Source organism: Festucalex cinctus, chromosome 1 (genome assembly GCF_051991245.1).
Source record: "Festucalex cinctus isolate MCC-2025b chromosome 1, RoL_Fcin_1.0, whole genome shotgun sequence".
Taxonomy (NCBI): domain Eukaryota; kingdom Metazoa; phylum Chordata; class Actinopteri; order Syngnathiformes; family Syngnathidae; genus Festucalex; species Festucalex cinctus.
The window spans coordinates 14,498,714-14,515,012 of record NC_135411.1 but is presented as its reverse complement, the minus strand read 5'-3'; the positions used below and the strand labels follow the sequence as shown (position 1 = coordinate 14,515,012).

Sequence of the window (16,299 nt, the reverse complement as noted above, 5' to 3'; positions counted from 1 at the left end):
GTGCGATCAGCAATGACTTACCCCTGACAGCGTTCGGTGACACGCGTTCTGGTCCGGCGTTGGACGAGAGGAAAATAGTCCAGCAAGCTGGCTGGGGTCTCGGAAATAAAGCGTTTTTCTTCTAAAAACTATTTGTTTTCAAAAGTGTGATACATTTCCATCACAATACTCTTTCCTGAATAAAGTCAGACGCCATTACCGCCGGCCACTACTTTTCTGTTCGTTCGTATCACTGCGTGGCGCCCTGTTGACGGCTAATTGACGCACTGCTACCAGCTGATCCTTCCGCCTGAAGTTGTTTGCCTTTTTGAAGGCGGAAGTATCAGCTAGCTGGCTGCAGTGCATATTTAAGATCTTCGGAATCAAATATGGTTCAAGAGTCCAGACATAAAATTCCTTATTTGATTTCTTTCCTGATACTTGAGGTTCAAAATATTACAATATTATGATTCTAATTATTGTCACCCATTGGTCAGTGATCATACACTCTTTTCAAGAGAAAATCATATTTTGACTTTTTTTTTTTTTTTTTTTTTTTTTTTTTTTTTTTTTTTTTACATTGCCGCAAAGCGTTTTAAAACTTTGGATTTCATTTCCCAGAGATGAATGGTTTTCTATTGATTAGGGATTTACCACATTTAAGAAGTATTTTATACTACTTAAAAATCATTTACTTGAAAATGTTCAATCATAAAAAAAAATGTAGCAATGTAAACAAACTGAAAATTAAAAATTCATTTAAAAATATAATGCAAAATAGAAAAAAATATACAATATAAAAATATAAACTACAACAACAGGCATCCTGCCTGCATTTTTTTTTTTAAATCAAATTATTCACTGAGGAATGTTTAAAAACGCTTTCTGGCATTGTGAACGAAAATTAAACTCTGTCTGTCCCTGATCAATCAGATGCACTATTTTAACCCTTATTTCTTTTTCTCTCTCCCGCTAGATTCTCCGCCCACCAGAATGACGTCGGCCTCATCCGTCTTTTTCAGCAGTCCTGACCTGAGCAGAGAATGTGGCTTCATCAAGCCGCTGGCCTCCACGCCTGGAAACAAGACGCTTCCAATCGGTGAATTAATTGTGTTCTTACAATCATGTCATCCCTAGAAGTCTCACTGGGGGGTTTAGGTGCTGATGTATGCATTGTCAAAGGTTGCCTAGCTACAGGTTGAGAGTGTTTTTGTTTTTTTTGGCTGATGCATAAGGCAGATGGAGCCACGGCTGACCATGGAGCTTAACCTTTGCTTAGGCGCACGCACGTGCGTGCGCATACAGACACAAATACAGCAATCAATAGCAAAGGAAGGAATGCCGTAATGACTTGTTCGGTTTGGCAATCCATTATCCCGTCTTAAAAGGTTGTGTGTTATTGACAGGCGAAACGCAATGCACGCCATCAGTGTTTTGGGGTATTGTGCACACAGAGAATATGAGATTGGAAAATGTCCTCTTGGGTCATTGGTAATCAATACTCAAGTATTGGACCACACGGGCCATTTTGAAAGGCTTTCATATTAACTTAACTTGTTGCGTGCGTCTCTTTAATTACTCTGCACACCATCTGATACTGATCTATGACAGCTCTAATACAAAAAGTGTGTTTGATTACCACAGTGCCCCTCAATAAACAGCAGATCTCTGTCAAGGCCAAACTTCCATCTATCTATTATCTGAACCGCTTATCCTCACAAGGGTCGCAGACGTGCTGGAGCCTATCCCAGCTGTCTTTGGGCAGTAGGCGGGGGACACCCTGAACTGGTTGCCAGCCAATCGCAGGGCACACACAGAAAAACAACCATCTGCACTCATAATTACATCTAGGGACAATTTACAGTGTTCAATTATCCTACCGTGCATGTTTTTCGGAATGTGGGAGGAAACTTAGAGAAATAAGGACAAATACATCAAATTATATTAAGCTATGAAAACCTTTATGTAACAACCTCCTGTCTTCTGCCTAAAAATGTTTTAAAGATTATTTCTAGCAAAGTAAACAAAAGTGAAAACTGTCCAATGAATGAAAAATGAAATTATTTAACACATGTAAGAAAAATATTTTTAAAAATACAACAATAATAAAATCTGCAAAAATAATAAAAATAATAATTATTATTTTATATATATTATTTTATATATCCATCCATCCATCCATTTTCTTGACCGCTTATTCCTCACAAGGGTCGCGGGGGCTGCTGGCGCCTATCTCAGCTGGCTCTGGGCAGTAGGCGGGGGACACCCTGGACTGGTTGCCAACCAATCGCAGGGCACACGGAGACGAACAACCATCCACACACACGCACAAGCACACCTAGGGACAATTCGGAGCGCCCAATTAACCTGCCATGCATGTCTTTGGAATATTTTATATATATATATATATATATATATATATATATATATATATATATATATATATATATATACGTTTCACCTAGCGCTATGATAATTTGGAGGCATACAGCCCACGTGGAGCCCACGATGTACAAAAAAGTCTCTTGGAACCATCTGCTAAACCAAACAGGAAGTCCGCCATTTTGATTTACGTCGGGATTTGTAGCCATTTTTTGTGGCCTTTTTTAGGGGTCATTTTAACAAACTCCTCTCTCTCTCTCTATATATATATATATATATATATATATATATAATTATTATTATTATTATTATTATTTTTTTTAAATGTTTTCTGGCCAAGTCAATCAAATGAATGTCAAGTTGAATTCAACACGAAAAACAACCAGGGAGAAAATCCTATAGAAAAAAATAAAAATGTTTACCGAATGTTTTGTCCTAAGATAATAAGTATGATTGTATTAAGCTTAAGAACATATTCCTTGCGATTTTCCAGTTCCCACCGCGCTGAGAGTAAACGGCCCGTCGAATGGCTTGGGTGCAGACGTGCGTTCCCCTTTACTCAGCCCCTCCCAGGTCACCTTAGGACCTCAAGGCCAAGCGTATCGAGCCGCCGACTTAGGAGATAGTCCAGGTAAGACTTTTCTCCACCGCTCGTTGTGTTCCCCGTTCAACACGTGACAATTTGATGTTGTTGTTTTTTTTTTTTGTGTCTCTCAGTGTCATCTGCCATGAACTCCGGACCTCCCAAGAAACGCCATCGGAGCTGGCATCCCACTTCAATCGTCCCGGTCCCGCCCACGGCCGTCCCCGTGCCGGCAATCCGACCCGTCGTCTGCACGCCAGGTGGGTTCCGGAATATTATCAATGTTTTTTTTCCCTACCAAGGTCCACGTTTCATCTTGGACGTGAATCAGACTCAGCAGCATTGACCCGCATGCTTTCCTGCTTTTTAGCAGACATGTTTACGTAGGCTTTTTTTTTTTCTTTTAAATAATAACCTCTCCAAGTCTGCTTTGAGGACGACAAAACATCGCTGACATTGTGCGGTCGTTTAGGGATGAGTCACCCTCTTATCTCCATGGAGATAGAGCTACTTGAGAAATGGGAATTAAAAAAAATAAAAAATCTACCTTGTAATGCTGCCATTATTAAATGTAAATTGGTTGCCAAAATGTCTTTGACTTGAACAGAATATTCGATAATCCCTGTGTTGTCATTGCTGTGTTTACTTTTCAGGCTCTGTTTTAGCGGGGGCTTCTCCTCAGCCCCCGGGGCCGGGCGTCATCCAGCCACAGCCTGTCAGCGCAGGGGGGACGGTCATCATACCGGACAACCTGCTCAACTGTGCAGGGGTTCGACCTGTCATCCTTATTGGTACCAGATTTTACCTTCTATTTCTTTGACTACTAAAATCCATGAAACTGCTACCAGAATGAATGGAAACGTTTTATGAAACTACACATAATTAACTCATTTGCTCCCAATAACGTGTAAATACGTTTTTTTTTATTTTGTAAGTGTCCCAAAGACGTATTTATACGTTTTTTTGTTGTTGTTTTTTTTTTTATGCTAGAGCATACAGAAGGCTTTGATGCAACCTCTCAACTGCAAAGAACGGTTGCAGAAATGGTAGTTATTACACAAACGGTCAGCAGGTGGCAGCAGAGCAAAGGAGATCAACCAGGGCCATCTAGAAGAAAGCTAAATTACTTACAATTTTAAATAGATTTGTGAAAACTGATTAAACTTAGCTCTCTTCTAATGCTAATTGCTGCAAAACGGAAACAGATAGAAACATACTTTTTTTCTGATGAAAGAAGAGACTTTAATCTTTCTTTTGGTAGGTTCCATGCTTTTATAGAAATTGAACACAATATTCTGTGGGCCTTGCAAAATCAGTCAAAATCCAGTAAAACAGTCGGGAGCGAACGGGATTGCTTCTGTGAAAATGGCTGGGGGTGAATGAGTTAATAAACATGGTTGGGGGAAAATAATGAGGAATGTTCAATGAAAATGTAACAAAAATAAAAAATAAAAAATGAGAATAAACTAAATGTTTATTAATTTCTCCTAAATTTAAAATTGAGGCAAAATAATCATACAAAAAAATTTACATTAAATCATTATTTAATGATCGATTTTCAGTAAAACTTTTCTAAAATGCTTTCTGTCAATATGAACTAAATATATCATATACAATCTATAAAAAAAATTAATAAAATGAGTGAAAACTCTGGTGTTTTTCTCCTTAGTCTCCACTTTGCACTCAGTTTCAGTTCTGCCCAAAATCTCTTCTGTGATAAAATAAGACCAAAAAGTACATTCAGGATCCCTCCATGCTCCTCCATTGTTGTTGTTTGTCAAAATGCCTCGTTCACAAACGCTGTGTTCAATGTGGCTTGGTTTTCATAGTTTGCCAGTAGAGCCCGCAGTGGATAAAGCAGCAAAAGTAGATGTTGAAAATAGACCCTGCTCGCCTAAATATCAACAGTGATAAGGACTCTGACCTCTGCCAAGGCCAAACAGCACCAGGTTTTCATTTTATAAATAACTCCTGCATTTGCCGCTGAGGAAATTGTCACATTTTTGTAGTGTTAACAAAATCTAAAACATTTGATGAAGTTGTGTTTGTGTATTCTTGTTTTAACAAACTATGACGAAAACTGGATTTTTTAAAAATCTGTAAAAATCTTTTAAGGCCCTTTAAATGAAAGAGTATATTTAATTTAGCAAAATGTGACTTACAATGGAGGAATATAAAGTGAACGCTCTTTGCTCCATTAACACTGTTGCTGTCCATCCAGGGCATGGCACCTTACCTTATTTCTACGGCAATGTGGGGGAAGTGGTGGTGAGCCCCCTGCTGGTGGGCTGCCACCAGAACGGCCAGCTGACTGAGAAGACGTTGGCGACGCTAGGCTTTAGCAGCAGCCAGCAGCTCAGCGTGGAGACGATGATCCTGCTCACGTTACAGTACCTGGCGCGTCTAGGTAAGATGAAAAAGACACAGTGAGGTCTGGGCTCTACACCTCACTTTTTTTTTTTTTTTTTTTTTAACATTCATCCATCCATCCATTATCCGAATCATTTTAGGGTCGCGGGCGTGCTGGAGCCTATCCCAGCTGTCATTTACAATATAATGCTAGAGCAATATCAAGAGAGCAATAGAGTAATATTCCTGGTTTTGGAAAGAGGCCTTTAATGGCTTACTGCACTCCAGTGGAGCAAATGAATGATCCAATTTTGGAGATACCATCTGCTGACGACGAAGAAGAGTTTTTAATTTAAGAAGCGGAAGAATTTGGTGGCAGAAAGATGATCTATTCTGACGCCATTATTAGCATCATTATAGAAATAATTCTTAAATTATCCCTCTGGCTGGCACAGCTGGGGGCGACGGTGAGGTTGTCTACATACGCTTGCTTAACAGCACTAATGTTTTGGACCCCCAAGTGCCCGCTTTCGAGACGGTCTAAGCGACAGGCATTTAAAGAGAACGAGAGGAGCCATTTTGATTGGCCGTGATCCCAGTTGAGTGTGATCACTCCCAATGAGGCGCAGATCTCCCTCTCTCAGTTCCACACTCTAAAAAGAGAATTGTTGAACCAACTTAATAAAACTGTTTCAAGTGGTAACACACGATTGAATTAAGTTAATCGAAAATGAATATATTAAGTTCAATTAATTATTAGTTCTGGGATGACTGGTTAGCACGTCTGCCTCCCAGTAATGAGGACACAAGATCGAGTCCAGGCTCCGGCCTTCCTGGGTGGAGTTTGCATTTCTCCCCGTGCCTGTGTGGGTCTTCTCCGGGTACTCCTCCCACATTCCAAAGACATGCATGGCAGGTTAATTGGGCGCTCCGAATTGTCCCTAGGTGTGATTGTGAGCGTGGGTGGTTGTTCGTCTCTGTGTGCCCTGCGATTGGCTGGCAACCAGTTCAGGGTGTACCCCGCCTACTGCTTGAAGCCAGCTGGAATAGGTTCCAGCACCCCCTTGTGAGGAGCAAGCGGTTAAAAAAATGGATGGATGGATAATTATGAGTTCTTTAAACTTAATATATTCACTTTGGATTAACTTAATTCAATCGTATGTTACTACTTGCTATTGGTCTCAGAAATTACCAACTCTGGGTCTAACCCACCCCTGTGCAGTTTTCTGCCGCACACCTCGCACAATGTACACTGTTTACAAAAAATGGAGCACTGTGTCCTCTCTTAATGTGGACAAAAATGACCACGAAGAAGCTAAAATGGTATTGAAATTGAACAATGCTAAACAATGTTAAACAAATAAACAAATAGCTGCTGTACTATAACATGCCTGTTGTGCAGGTCCAGAGCAGATCCCCCTTCGGGAGGAGCTGGAGCAGATTGTCCTCAAGGCCATGCTCTGCTGTCCCGGTGGTCCCGCCATCTCCCCGTCCCAGCTGCCTTGGCTGGCTCGGCTGGAGGCCAGCGTTTCCGGGGGCGCAGTCCAAGTGGTGGTCACCCACAATTCGCTGGGCGAGGGCATCTGCGACTCGCTGCGCTCCATCAGCGAGGGTCCCCACCTCCAACAGTCGCTTCCCACCTACGTGGTCATCATATACTCCTCCAAGATCAGCGGCAACGAGTTCTGCGTGATGGTCTTAGGTACGTTTACCTATTCACAGATTTTGGGAACCACGTTAAAGTGACAGGTGGAGCTTCATTTAGTCAGGGCATTGCCGTGTTGATTAGGAAAGCAATGCTTCAATGCCATCTTGTGGCATCTACAGGCAATTACAAGCCTATTTGTGTGGACGTCAGTTACACCCTTATTTTGCGCTGACCAACCAATCATGGGGCAAAAAAAATGCTAGTGTTTATGAGGCAAATTTGAAATCTGCTCCAATTATGAAACAGTCACATTGCTAATCACATTGTAAGGAAATCCTAATAGAATCTGATGAAATATTACTGAGATATTGAGCAACTGTGTTAAATTAATTAAATAGCACTTGTGCTGCTTGATAAGGAATGGGTAAACACTACCTTACAGAACAAAAGATTGGAAAAACAGTGTTTTTGTAAAATCAAAAAAATTATCTGATAAGATTTTACTAATGTTTTTTTTTTTTTAAACCTGATTCAAAACTTAAATTACCTTGGCTAGCACGAATAATTCTGAATGCGTTAGGCAGATTAGATTGACATGCTAATTTTTGTACGCTGAAATCTGATTGGACAAAAAAAAAAAAAAAAATCATTACGCTACTAGAAACAGTGCTGCCAAGAGACACTCTACAAAAATCAAAAATACACTATTGGGTATAAATTGATACAATTTTGTGAAACAAATATTTCAGTTTAGAAGTTGTTAGTACTTAAGATCATATTTGGGCGAGCAGAGACGGTATTAAATGATTACATATTATAACGTATCCGCCACAGGGAAGTACCAAGCCCGAGCTTTAGCGGAGGGCATGTTGACCACCAACGAGTTCCTGAAGGAGATCAGCTACGAGCTCATCACAGGCAAAGTCAGCGTGCTGGCGTCTCACTTCAAAACCACCTCTCTCGGTAAGCGTCCATTCGACAAGATGTATCGAGGAAAGTAAAGGTTAGAAAGCATAAGGAAATGAGATTTTAGTGCGATAACAGCATATGATCAAGTTAAATTAGCAAGTCAACAGTCATAAAACTAAAGGCAAAATGTAAGGAAATCCTAATAGAATCTGATGAAATTTTACTGAGATATTGTGCAACTGTGTTAAATTAACACTTATGCTGCTTGATAAGGGAATGGGTGACATGAAAACATGAACTTACAGAACAAAAGGTTGGAACAAAAGTTTTTTTTGTTTTTTTTTTAATCCTACATTTATCTGATAAGATTTTACTTTTATTTATTTTTATTTTTTTTAACCTGGATCAAAGTCATTGTGTGCACAAAACCTATACAAAAGCAAAGGATGTAACAATATGTAATCATATCCCAGAGATTTGTGTGTAAACACGTTAAATGGATTAAAGTAATGAAAAATACATTTATACAAGTAAAGAGTTGATAAATGATAACGAAATGTCATAAGCACAAACAGTTCCAACCTGATGTGGGTGAGACTTCACAAAATTTGAGCTTCAAAATTTGTTAAATGGAATTTTTTTTCATGTTAAATTTGAAATGTAGTCGCACAATTAATCCGGATCAGATCTGGATCAAACTTGGTTTTATGTAACGGCTTACAAGCCGCATGTACATAAAAAAGTAATTCAAAATTTGTACAGATTATTACTGTATTTGCTTTTTTTTGTTTTTTTTTTTTTTGAATTTTCCTATTTTCCAATAAAAATAGTCGAAAAATAAAATGGTTCATCAATTCTGCATCATGATACATGACTATTGCACGTATCTATGCCGTCTTGTGTTTGCTCATGTTCTCATGCTTGTTTTGTGCGTGCGTACGTTACCATGGCGACGGTTTGTGCTCCCAGGGGACAATCTGGACAAGCAGCTGGTGCGGTATCAGCGGCGACGGAAGGGCCAGGTCATCCAGCCCTTCCAGGGCGATGTCACTGACAACATCCACTCGCAGGAGGCCGCCAGCATGTCACCACCTTCGGACAGGGGTGAGGCTCGGACCACACCACAACAAACAACAACAATGTTTGCATTAGTATTTGACTTGAGCGGACTTGAGGGTTAAAAGCTTTACAAATGTGATGATGCCATTTTTTTTTACATGGAAAAGAAGAGGTGGAGTGGATTTTATTTGTTTTTCTGAGACTGGGTTCGAACAAATAAATGGCACAGATTAGGCGGAACAAGTCGCAGAACATAAACATGGATGCAAACACTATTGTGGAGCATCATGTTGCAGTTGATGTCAAGTTGTAGAGGCCAGAAAGATGGCATTGTCACATAAATGTAAAATTATTTTCCTTGTTTCCTTGGGTCAGAACTGCTCAGCAAGATCTTCCAGATCTTTCCGACGCAGTTGAGCGTGGCGCGCCGCCTCCTCTCGCTGGTCTGCTCCATCGCCGACTCGGGCAGCCAGAACTTGGACTTGGGTCGTTTCTGCAAAGTGGACTTTCTGGTTCTGGTGCCGCCCTCTCACATCCTGGTCAACCAGACAGCACAGCGCATCCGACAATCAGGTACGTAAAACAAACACCATCTTGCATAAAAAATATGGATTCATTTTTTGTTTATTTTTCACGCAGGCGTCTTGTTAGACTTGGGGATGGAAGAGTCGTGCCCGCCTCAGAAGTGCGACAAGTACGTGGTGCGACTGGACGCCGACGTGCACGCCAAGATGGAGGTCTTTATGAGGAAAGTCAAACAGAACCCGTACACGCTGTTTGTCCTTATCCACGACAACTCTCATGTCGACCTCACCAGGTATCAGACACATTACTGAATATAAAAAATTATTATGGCTGCCTGTCTGTCCTTTTGAAAACAAAGGGAGGAGGAGGAGGGAGAACCTTGAAGTATGCATAAAAATGTGGGCCAGGTCATGTGAGTTTATATTCCAGCCTCCTCTGCGAGTGTTCTACATATAAGTATATCTTTGCAAGTTCATCTGGGATAGACAAAGTATGACCTACCTGCCATATACGGCCCACTCTATTCTGTAGTCCGGCCCACAAGCCCTTATATTATCAAAAGTCCTGTAATATTTGTTACATTAATTTCACTGGGATTTTTCTAAAATTTTTAAGACATTTGTCTTCTTCTTCTTCTTCTTATTATTATTATTATTATTATTATTATTATTATTATTATCAGAAAATGAACGGGAAATATTAGGAAAAAAGCATTAACTTTGTCTTATGTTAAATATACTAGCCTAATGCTAACACACTGCAAAACACCATGGACAGGCTCAAGAAACTAGCATCAATTTAGCCATAGTTATAAGACATAAAACAACAAGCAGTAGAAGTATATGCAGACAGAGCATGCAACAATACTGACAGGCATATGGTTGTTATCCTCTGAAAATAATCGCTAACGACCTTTTCACGCTGCACTTACAGTAGACTGCTAGCTATCAAACGAACACTATTTGTCTAGTTTATGTTCTAAAATCGGCCAAGTGCAATTTTTTTTAATGGCAACTGGAGTTTTAAAAAGGTTTGTTGAAATACCTAGTTAGTCACTTTGTTAGCTACGAAATTAGCTTGTTGGCAAAATATTTAGCAATTTAGCCGGATGTCATGTGGGATTTGTCATAATTGTCTGTAGCTGGTTTTGACTCAAGAGACACTTAAAAAAAAAGAAAATAAAAAAATAAAAATCACCTGACTTTCTTCTTCCCACTTAACAAGCGCTCTGTCAGGCTCCGTGTGCCACGGAGAGCTGCAGGGTCTGGCTGACCGGGTGGTCAATTGCCAGGAGGTCCTGGACGCGGTCAACCTGCTGGTGCTGCAGGTCAGCTGCTTCCCGTACACGCTGCAGACCCACCAGTCCCGCATCAGCATGCACAATGAGGTGCACTGGCCCCCTAGTGAAAGCCTGGTAAGCATCTGAGGGGGGCACTGATGATGATGTGATGAATCACATGATGAATGGCTACTGCAGCGTTGTGGTAGTTCAACTGCTCCACCAAGTGGTCATTTTATCTCTGGGTGAGAGACTCTGTGAAGCAGATGTGCTCACCACAAGGCTGCCAAGATTAAATGTTCCTAATTTGGATGCACAAGGTTGAATTATAAAGCCGCTCAGGGTTCTCCAATTTTTGGGTCCAGGAAACCGTTTCAGGGGAGATTTTTTTTCTCGCCATCATAATCGTAATCCCAATTCAACATAAATACCATATGTATAAATGTCATAGGAATATCACAATTCCGACAGACTTGAGGGCATTTTCTAATACTATTGCACACTCTTGGTGCATCTCACCATTTGGTGACAGAAAGTAGATTAAACTGTAGACCAGATTAAACCAAGTGTATAGCGCAGGTGGTGTAATACGACTTTGATGGTTACCACACTTTTTATTCTGGGAAAATTTGACATTATTATCTAAAAGGTAAAGGGGAAAATTGGTCTTTGGATAAGGTAGGGAGTTTTTTTGTTTTTCTTTTTTTTTAAATTTACATTCACCTTATAGTACTGTATGTACTTTATAGAAAAATACAAAATAAGAATGTATTACAAATTGCAATTGCAGACTCCTACAGTCCAGGGACCCCAGATTGAGAACCATTTTCTGTCTTTCATCATAAAAGGGGGGGAAAAAAAATACTCAAATTAGGCGAGATTATTAGCATGTGTCCCCCTCTAAAGTCATGTTGCATGCTTACCTTCCAACAGGGGTCGCTCTCTCCTGGTGAGTTGGCCTACTTTGGCCTGAGCGACTACAGCAGATCCCTGCAGTGGGGCGTGGCCAGCCCTATTCTACGCTGTGATGACGCCTTTGAGAAGATGGTCCACACACTCCTGCACAGGTCCGACAACTTTCACAGTGACTTAAATCAGTATATTTTTTGGGTCCCCAAATTTTTTCTCCGTATGACACTCTGGTTATCTGAACACATAACTACAACATGCACCCCTTAATGCAATGGGTATTTATTTATTTATTTTTGTTTAATATTTTAACCGAAATATTAATGACCTTTTTAATAGAAAACATCTTAACCAAATTCAATGCAATTAAGTTAAAGAAGTTTTTTTTGTTTTTGAACAATATTTGATGAAAACGAAACACAATTTTATCACAACTGCAAGGCTTATATGCATTATCAAGTATCAGTGCGTATTCTGTATCTGCAAGTACAGAAATGTAAGGACTTGCATCCATTAATAGTGTATCCTTTCTCACATTCTGGAACTGACTATTACTACGGAAGAAATGTTCATATGTCCAAGATCTTCATAAGGGGAATGTTCAAAAGTGGTACTGCTGGTGATTGCACATTATTTTGCGGACCCCAAGTTACGGCTATTACGTAAAAAGTGAGAAGCAGTGCTTGAAATTGCTGGACACAGAAAATTGAATTTTGAATCGGTACTGCCACCTGTGGCCGAAAAATGAAACTGCATTTTTTCCTTCAACACATACAAGTCACATCTGCAGACAGATGGTGGGAAATTCAAACCCGAATGCTGAAGACTATTGTCCAGAGACTTGGAGTTCCCATTATTATTATTAACAGCTGAGGTGGTAAACTACTAGGGATGTCACGATAAGGGCAATATCGTGATATCGTGATAATAAAACTGCCGCAATATCGTCATCGTCATGTTCACAATATTTAAAAGGAACACATCTGTTAAAAAAAGTCAGGTTGATTTCTATTTGTGAAGTTCTAGCACCCTCTAGTGGCTATTTTATTAGTGCAATTTAATTTTCATTAGGGATGTTTTGGCCTTCCATGTTTAAAATCTATGCTAATTGTCAGATGAAGGGGAACCTAATTTGCTTGTGAAGCAATCAATGTGTGCTTGCAAGTAAGTGCCTCAATATTGTTATTAGCGATCGTAGGTGATTTATATGCATTGCTGTTATGTACAAAAGCACAATATTGAGCTTTTTTTTTAGTATGAGCTCTTTTTTTGTTTTGTTTTTACAATATTGTGATCTTTTTTAAATATCACCAATGCCCCCACAATATCGTGCTAATTATTGTATCGTGACCTTCATATCGTGATAATATCGTATCGTGATGTTTGGATATCGTTACATCCCTATAAACTACTAATTAAAAAAAAGTTTCAGTCATAAATGGTCAAATAAAATGGCTATTGTAAATATATTTGGGGGCAACGTGTAGCCTTAAATACAACACCATGTACTAATAAAGTTTGATTTGTGGCGGCAGACACCCTCACCTGCACAGCATGGTGATCCGCAGCTACCTGCTCATCCAGCAATACACGGAGGCCATGATGGCGCTCACCTCCTCGCCGTCGCTGAGAGACCACATCACGCCCGAGACGCTGGCCATGGTGGAGGACCTGATCAACGCGCCGGGCCGGGAGGGCTCGCAAGGCCGCGGCCACATGCTGTTGGTGCGCGTGCCGTCGTTGCAGCTGGCCATGCTGGCGCGCGAGCGGCTGGAGGACGTGCGCGACAAGCTGGGCCTCCAGTTGTGCTTCGCCGTGCTGCTGGGGAGCCCCGCCTCTGAGATCTGCCTGCCCAGGAATTTCACTTGTCGCCTACGGGTGAGATGTGCATACCATCTTTACCTCCAACATGGGCGTTAATGTATGTTTTTAACTTATTGTGTAGACCGGGGTCCTAAACAGGGTCCTCAAAAGCGCCAGGTAAGTGAAAATCATGGCTCTCGTCTCAATTGCATTTGGTTGCAGGCATGGCGGGGATGTGAGAATGAAGACTGGGTGCCACTCACCTACGAGGATCTGGAAGGTCTGCCCTGCATCGTCATTCTCACAGGCAAAGACCCCCTGGGAGAGACCTTCCCCAGGTAAGTATACATTTCTACCTTCTCGTAAAGCAAGAACATTTATGTGCACATCTTTACTCATGCCCAAAAATGACAAGTTGCAATATTTTTTTTAAATTTATTGACGACATAAGTGTTGCCTTTAACAAAGTAATACACTTTGTAGAGAAGAAGAGATACTTTAATTTCACTTAAAGCAACAGTACGGAACTTTCATATTATTTTGATTATGGCACCGCCAAATGGACAAAAGCGGTAATGTTATGCCTGAAGGAAGACCACATTTCCCATGAGGACAAGCGTATTGCGTCGTTTTTTTCATGCGTCGACATTCAAATCGACTTGCATCTTTGTAATGAATGGGTAAAGGGGGAAGTGATGTATGCCATAAAGCAGTCAGCACATTTGTAGTTTAATGTGTGGCAGTGCTCCTACCATCCTCCTCAAAGTTGTTTATTGCCAGTAAAAAATGATACAGACCCTCTCAGGCCATGGCAAAGGTACCATTCAACTAGTTTTAAGTCAATGTTTCATCAGAAGAGTTGTGAAAATATTTTATTTAGGTTGAAAAGTTCCTTAGTGCTACTTTAATATACAAAAACTGTGATCAATTATCAACAAAATGTATAGGCAATTCGGAAAGAAAATGCTTACAAGTTTAAAGCTCCTTCAGACTGGAATAACCTCATGACCACTTTTCACACTTTCAAATCATCTCTACTTATTCATTGTCAAACATCCTGTTCTTGTTTTTCATTCCTATATTCTGCTGGGCTCATTTTACTTGGACATGCAGTACTCTCTACTTGTTTGATGTCACAGTGCTTCTTGTACCTGAATTGTGTACATTACTGTAAATGTACAAATGTATGTTGTGAAATATTGTTGCTGGTGGAAAGCAGGGTTTAGGGGAGTGTTAAGTGTGAGTGATTGGGTGGGTTTTGTATTAAATGTTTTTGTGTTTAAATTATGTTTATTATGTTGTGGATTTTTCACCATTATTTTGCGTATTATTTGTATGTGTCGGAAGGACCCCCTTGAAAATAAGATGATGCGTCTCAGGGGAATATCCTTTTAAAGCCGTACAAAAAATAAAAAACGTGCATATGTATATGCATGCCCACTTCATATTCAGAAAATATTGGAATGATCGCTCCAATACTTTGGATTTTATAGGCGCTGTTGCTTTTAAAGAGGCAACATTCAGAGCCGGTTTCCATCCATAAAATAAAAAATATTGTAACCTTAGTTTTATATAGTTTCAGAGTATGATTTGGGCATGAGTAGAGATGTGCACGTAAATTTTGGTGACAATCATGTTTTTCAGACGGAGGGCTTTTCGTAAACCCCTTTGGGAGGCTCAGGCTGTATTCTCCAGCCTCTGCCAGTGACAAATCTTTTTTTTTTTAGATGTTAGGAGTGCTATCTAAATTATAGTAAATACTTGATGAGGCCATATGACATTTTTATAACAAAATAGACCAGGAATCAAGCCAAACTGAACAGTGCCATATTACAGCATACGTTACGTGACAGTGATTATGTTCCTGTACCAAAATAGGTGAAGATGGTGCTGTGGAGGTTTTGTCATTGTTTCTACACTAATCGCTAAATACCCTGTATAATAGGGATGTAACGATAACAGCAATATCGTGATATGGCGATATTAAAACTGCCACAATATCGTCCCAATCATGTTACAATACTAAAAGCAGCACATCTGTTAAAAATACCAACTTGGTTTCCATTTGTGCAGTTCTAGCATCCTCTGGTCGTTAGTTTTTTTTTTGTGCAGTTAGTTTTTTCACAAGGCATGTTTTGGCCCGTCTGTTTAAAACCCACGCTAACAGTCAGATGAAGGGGAACGTAATATGCTTGTGAAGCGAGTCAATATGTGGAGGAACTCAATGTGGGCTTGCATTAGCAAGTAAGTGCCTCGATATTAAGTTTTATTAGAGATAGTTGGTTGTTTAAGTGCATTGCTGTTATGTACAAAAGCACAATATTGTGCTTTTTTTTTTTACAATATTGTGACCTTTTTTAATATCGCCATTCTCCCCACAATATCGTGATAATTATCATAACGTGAGCTTCATATTGTGATAATATCGTATTGCGACATTTGGATAGTTACATACCTAAAGTTACATACTAAAAAATCAGTTTTTCCTCTGTACTTGCGTATAACACATCCCCAGATTTGAGGGTATTCTCTATTATCAGAGTGAATAATATGAATGAACAAAGACTATAACAATACCTTCTAAGTGTTCAGGTTTTTAATCCAGGTTAAAAACTAACCTCTTCACCCGACCTATGATTAAGGTCTTTGAAAGTACCGTATTTTCCGCACTATAAGGCGCACCTAAAAGCCTTCAATTTTTTCAAAAGCTGACCATGCGCCTTATAATCCAGTGCGCCTTATATATGGATCAATATTGAGCCGCAACAGGTCTCGCTGTCAAGACGCTATCGGTGACCCTGCACGATCGGTGACGCGCATGTGCAGAAGATCCCGCCATCTTGGATCGCGAGCTAATACTAATAGTTTATCTCA

At 40.1% G+C, this 16,299-nt stretch overlaps 1 protein-coding gene across 2 annotated transcripts in view; it reads left to right on the top strand.

The window, feature by feature from the left end:
• The window catches only part of greb1l (GREB1 like retinoic acid receptor coactivator), a 74,275-nt gene that overhangs the window by 45,119 nt on the left and 12,857 nt on the right, over positions 1 to 16,299 (top strand). For both annotated transcript variants that reach the window (XM_077518488.1, XM_077518481.1), the window contains exons 8-21: positions 956 to 1,078; positions 2,855 to 2,992; positions 3,079 to 3,204; positions 3,598 to 3,735; positions 5,166 to 5,351; positions 6,696 to 6,995; positions 7,776 to 7,904; positions 8,820 to 8,954; positions 9,285 to 9,482; positions 9,549 to 9,726; positions 10,659 to 10,848; positions 11,647 to 11,780; positions 13,158 to 13,500; positions 13,648 to 13,763. In XM_077518488.1, the coding sequence (XP_077374614.1) occupies positions 956 to 1,078; positions 2,855 to 2,992; positions 3,079 to 3,204; positions 3,598 to 3,735; positions 5,166 to 5,351; positions 6,696 to 6,995; positions 7,776 to 7,904; positions 8,820 to 8,954; positions 9,285 to 9,482; positions 9,549 to 9,726; positions 10,659 to 10,848; positions 11,647 to 11,780; positions 13,158 to 13,500; positions 13,648 to 13,763 (2,434 nt within the window). The remainder of the gene's footprint in view (positions 1 to 955; positions 1,079 to 2,854; positions 2,993 to 3,078; positions 3,205 to 3,597; positions 3,736 to 5,165; positions 5,352 to 6,695; positions 6,996 to 7,775; positions 7,905 to 8,819; positions 8,955 to 9,284; positions 9,483 to 9,548; positions 9,727 to 10,658; positions 10,849 to 11,646; positions 11,781 to 13,157; positions 13,501 to 13,647; positions 13,764 to 16,299) is intronic.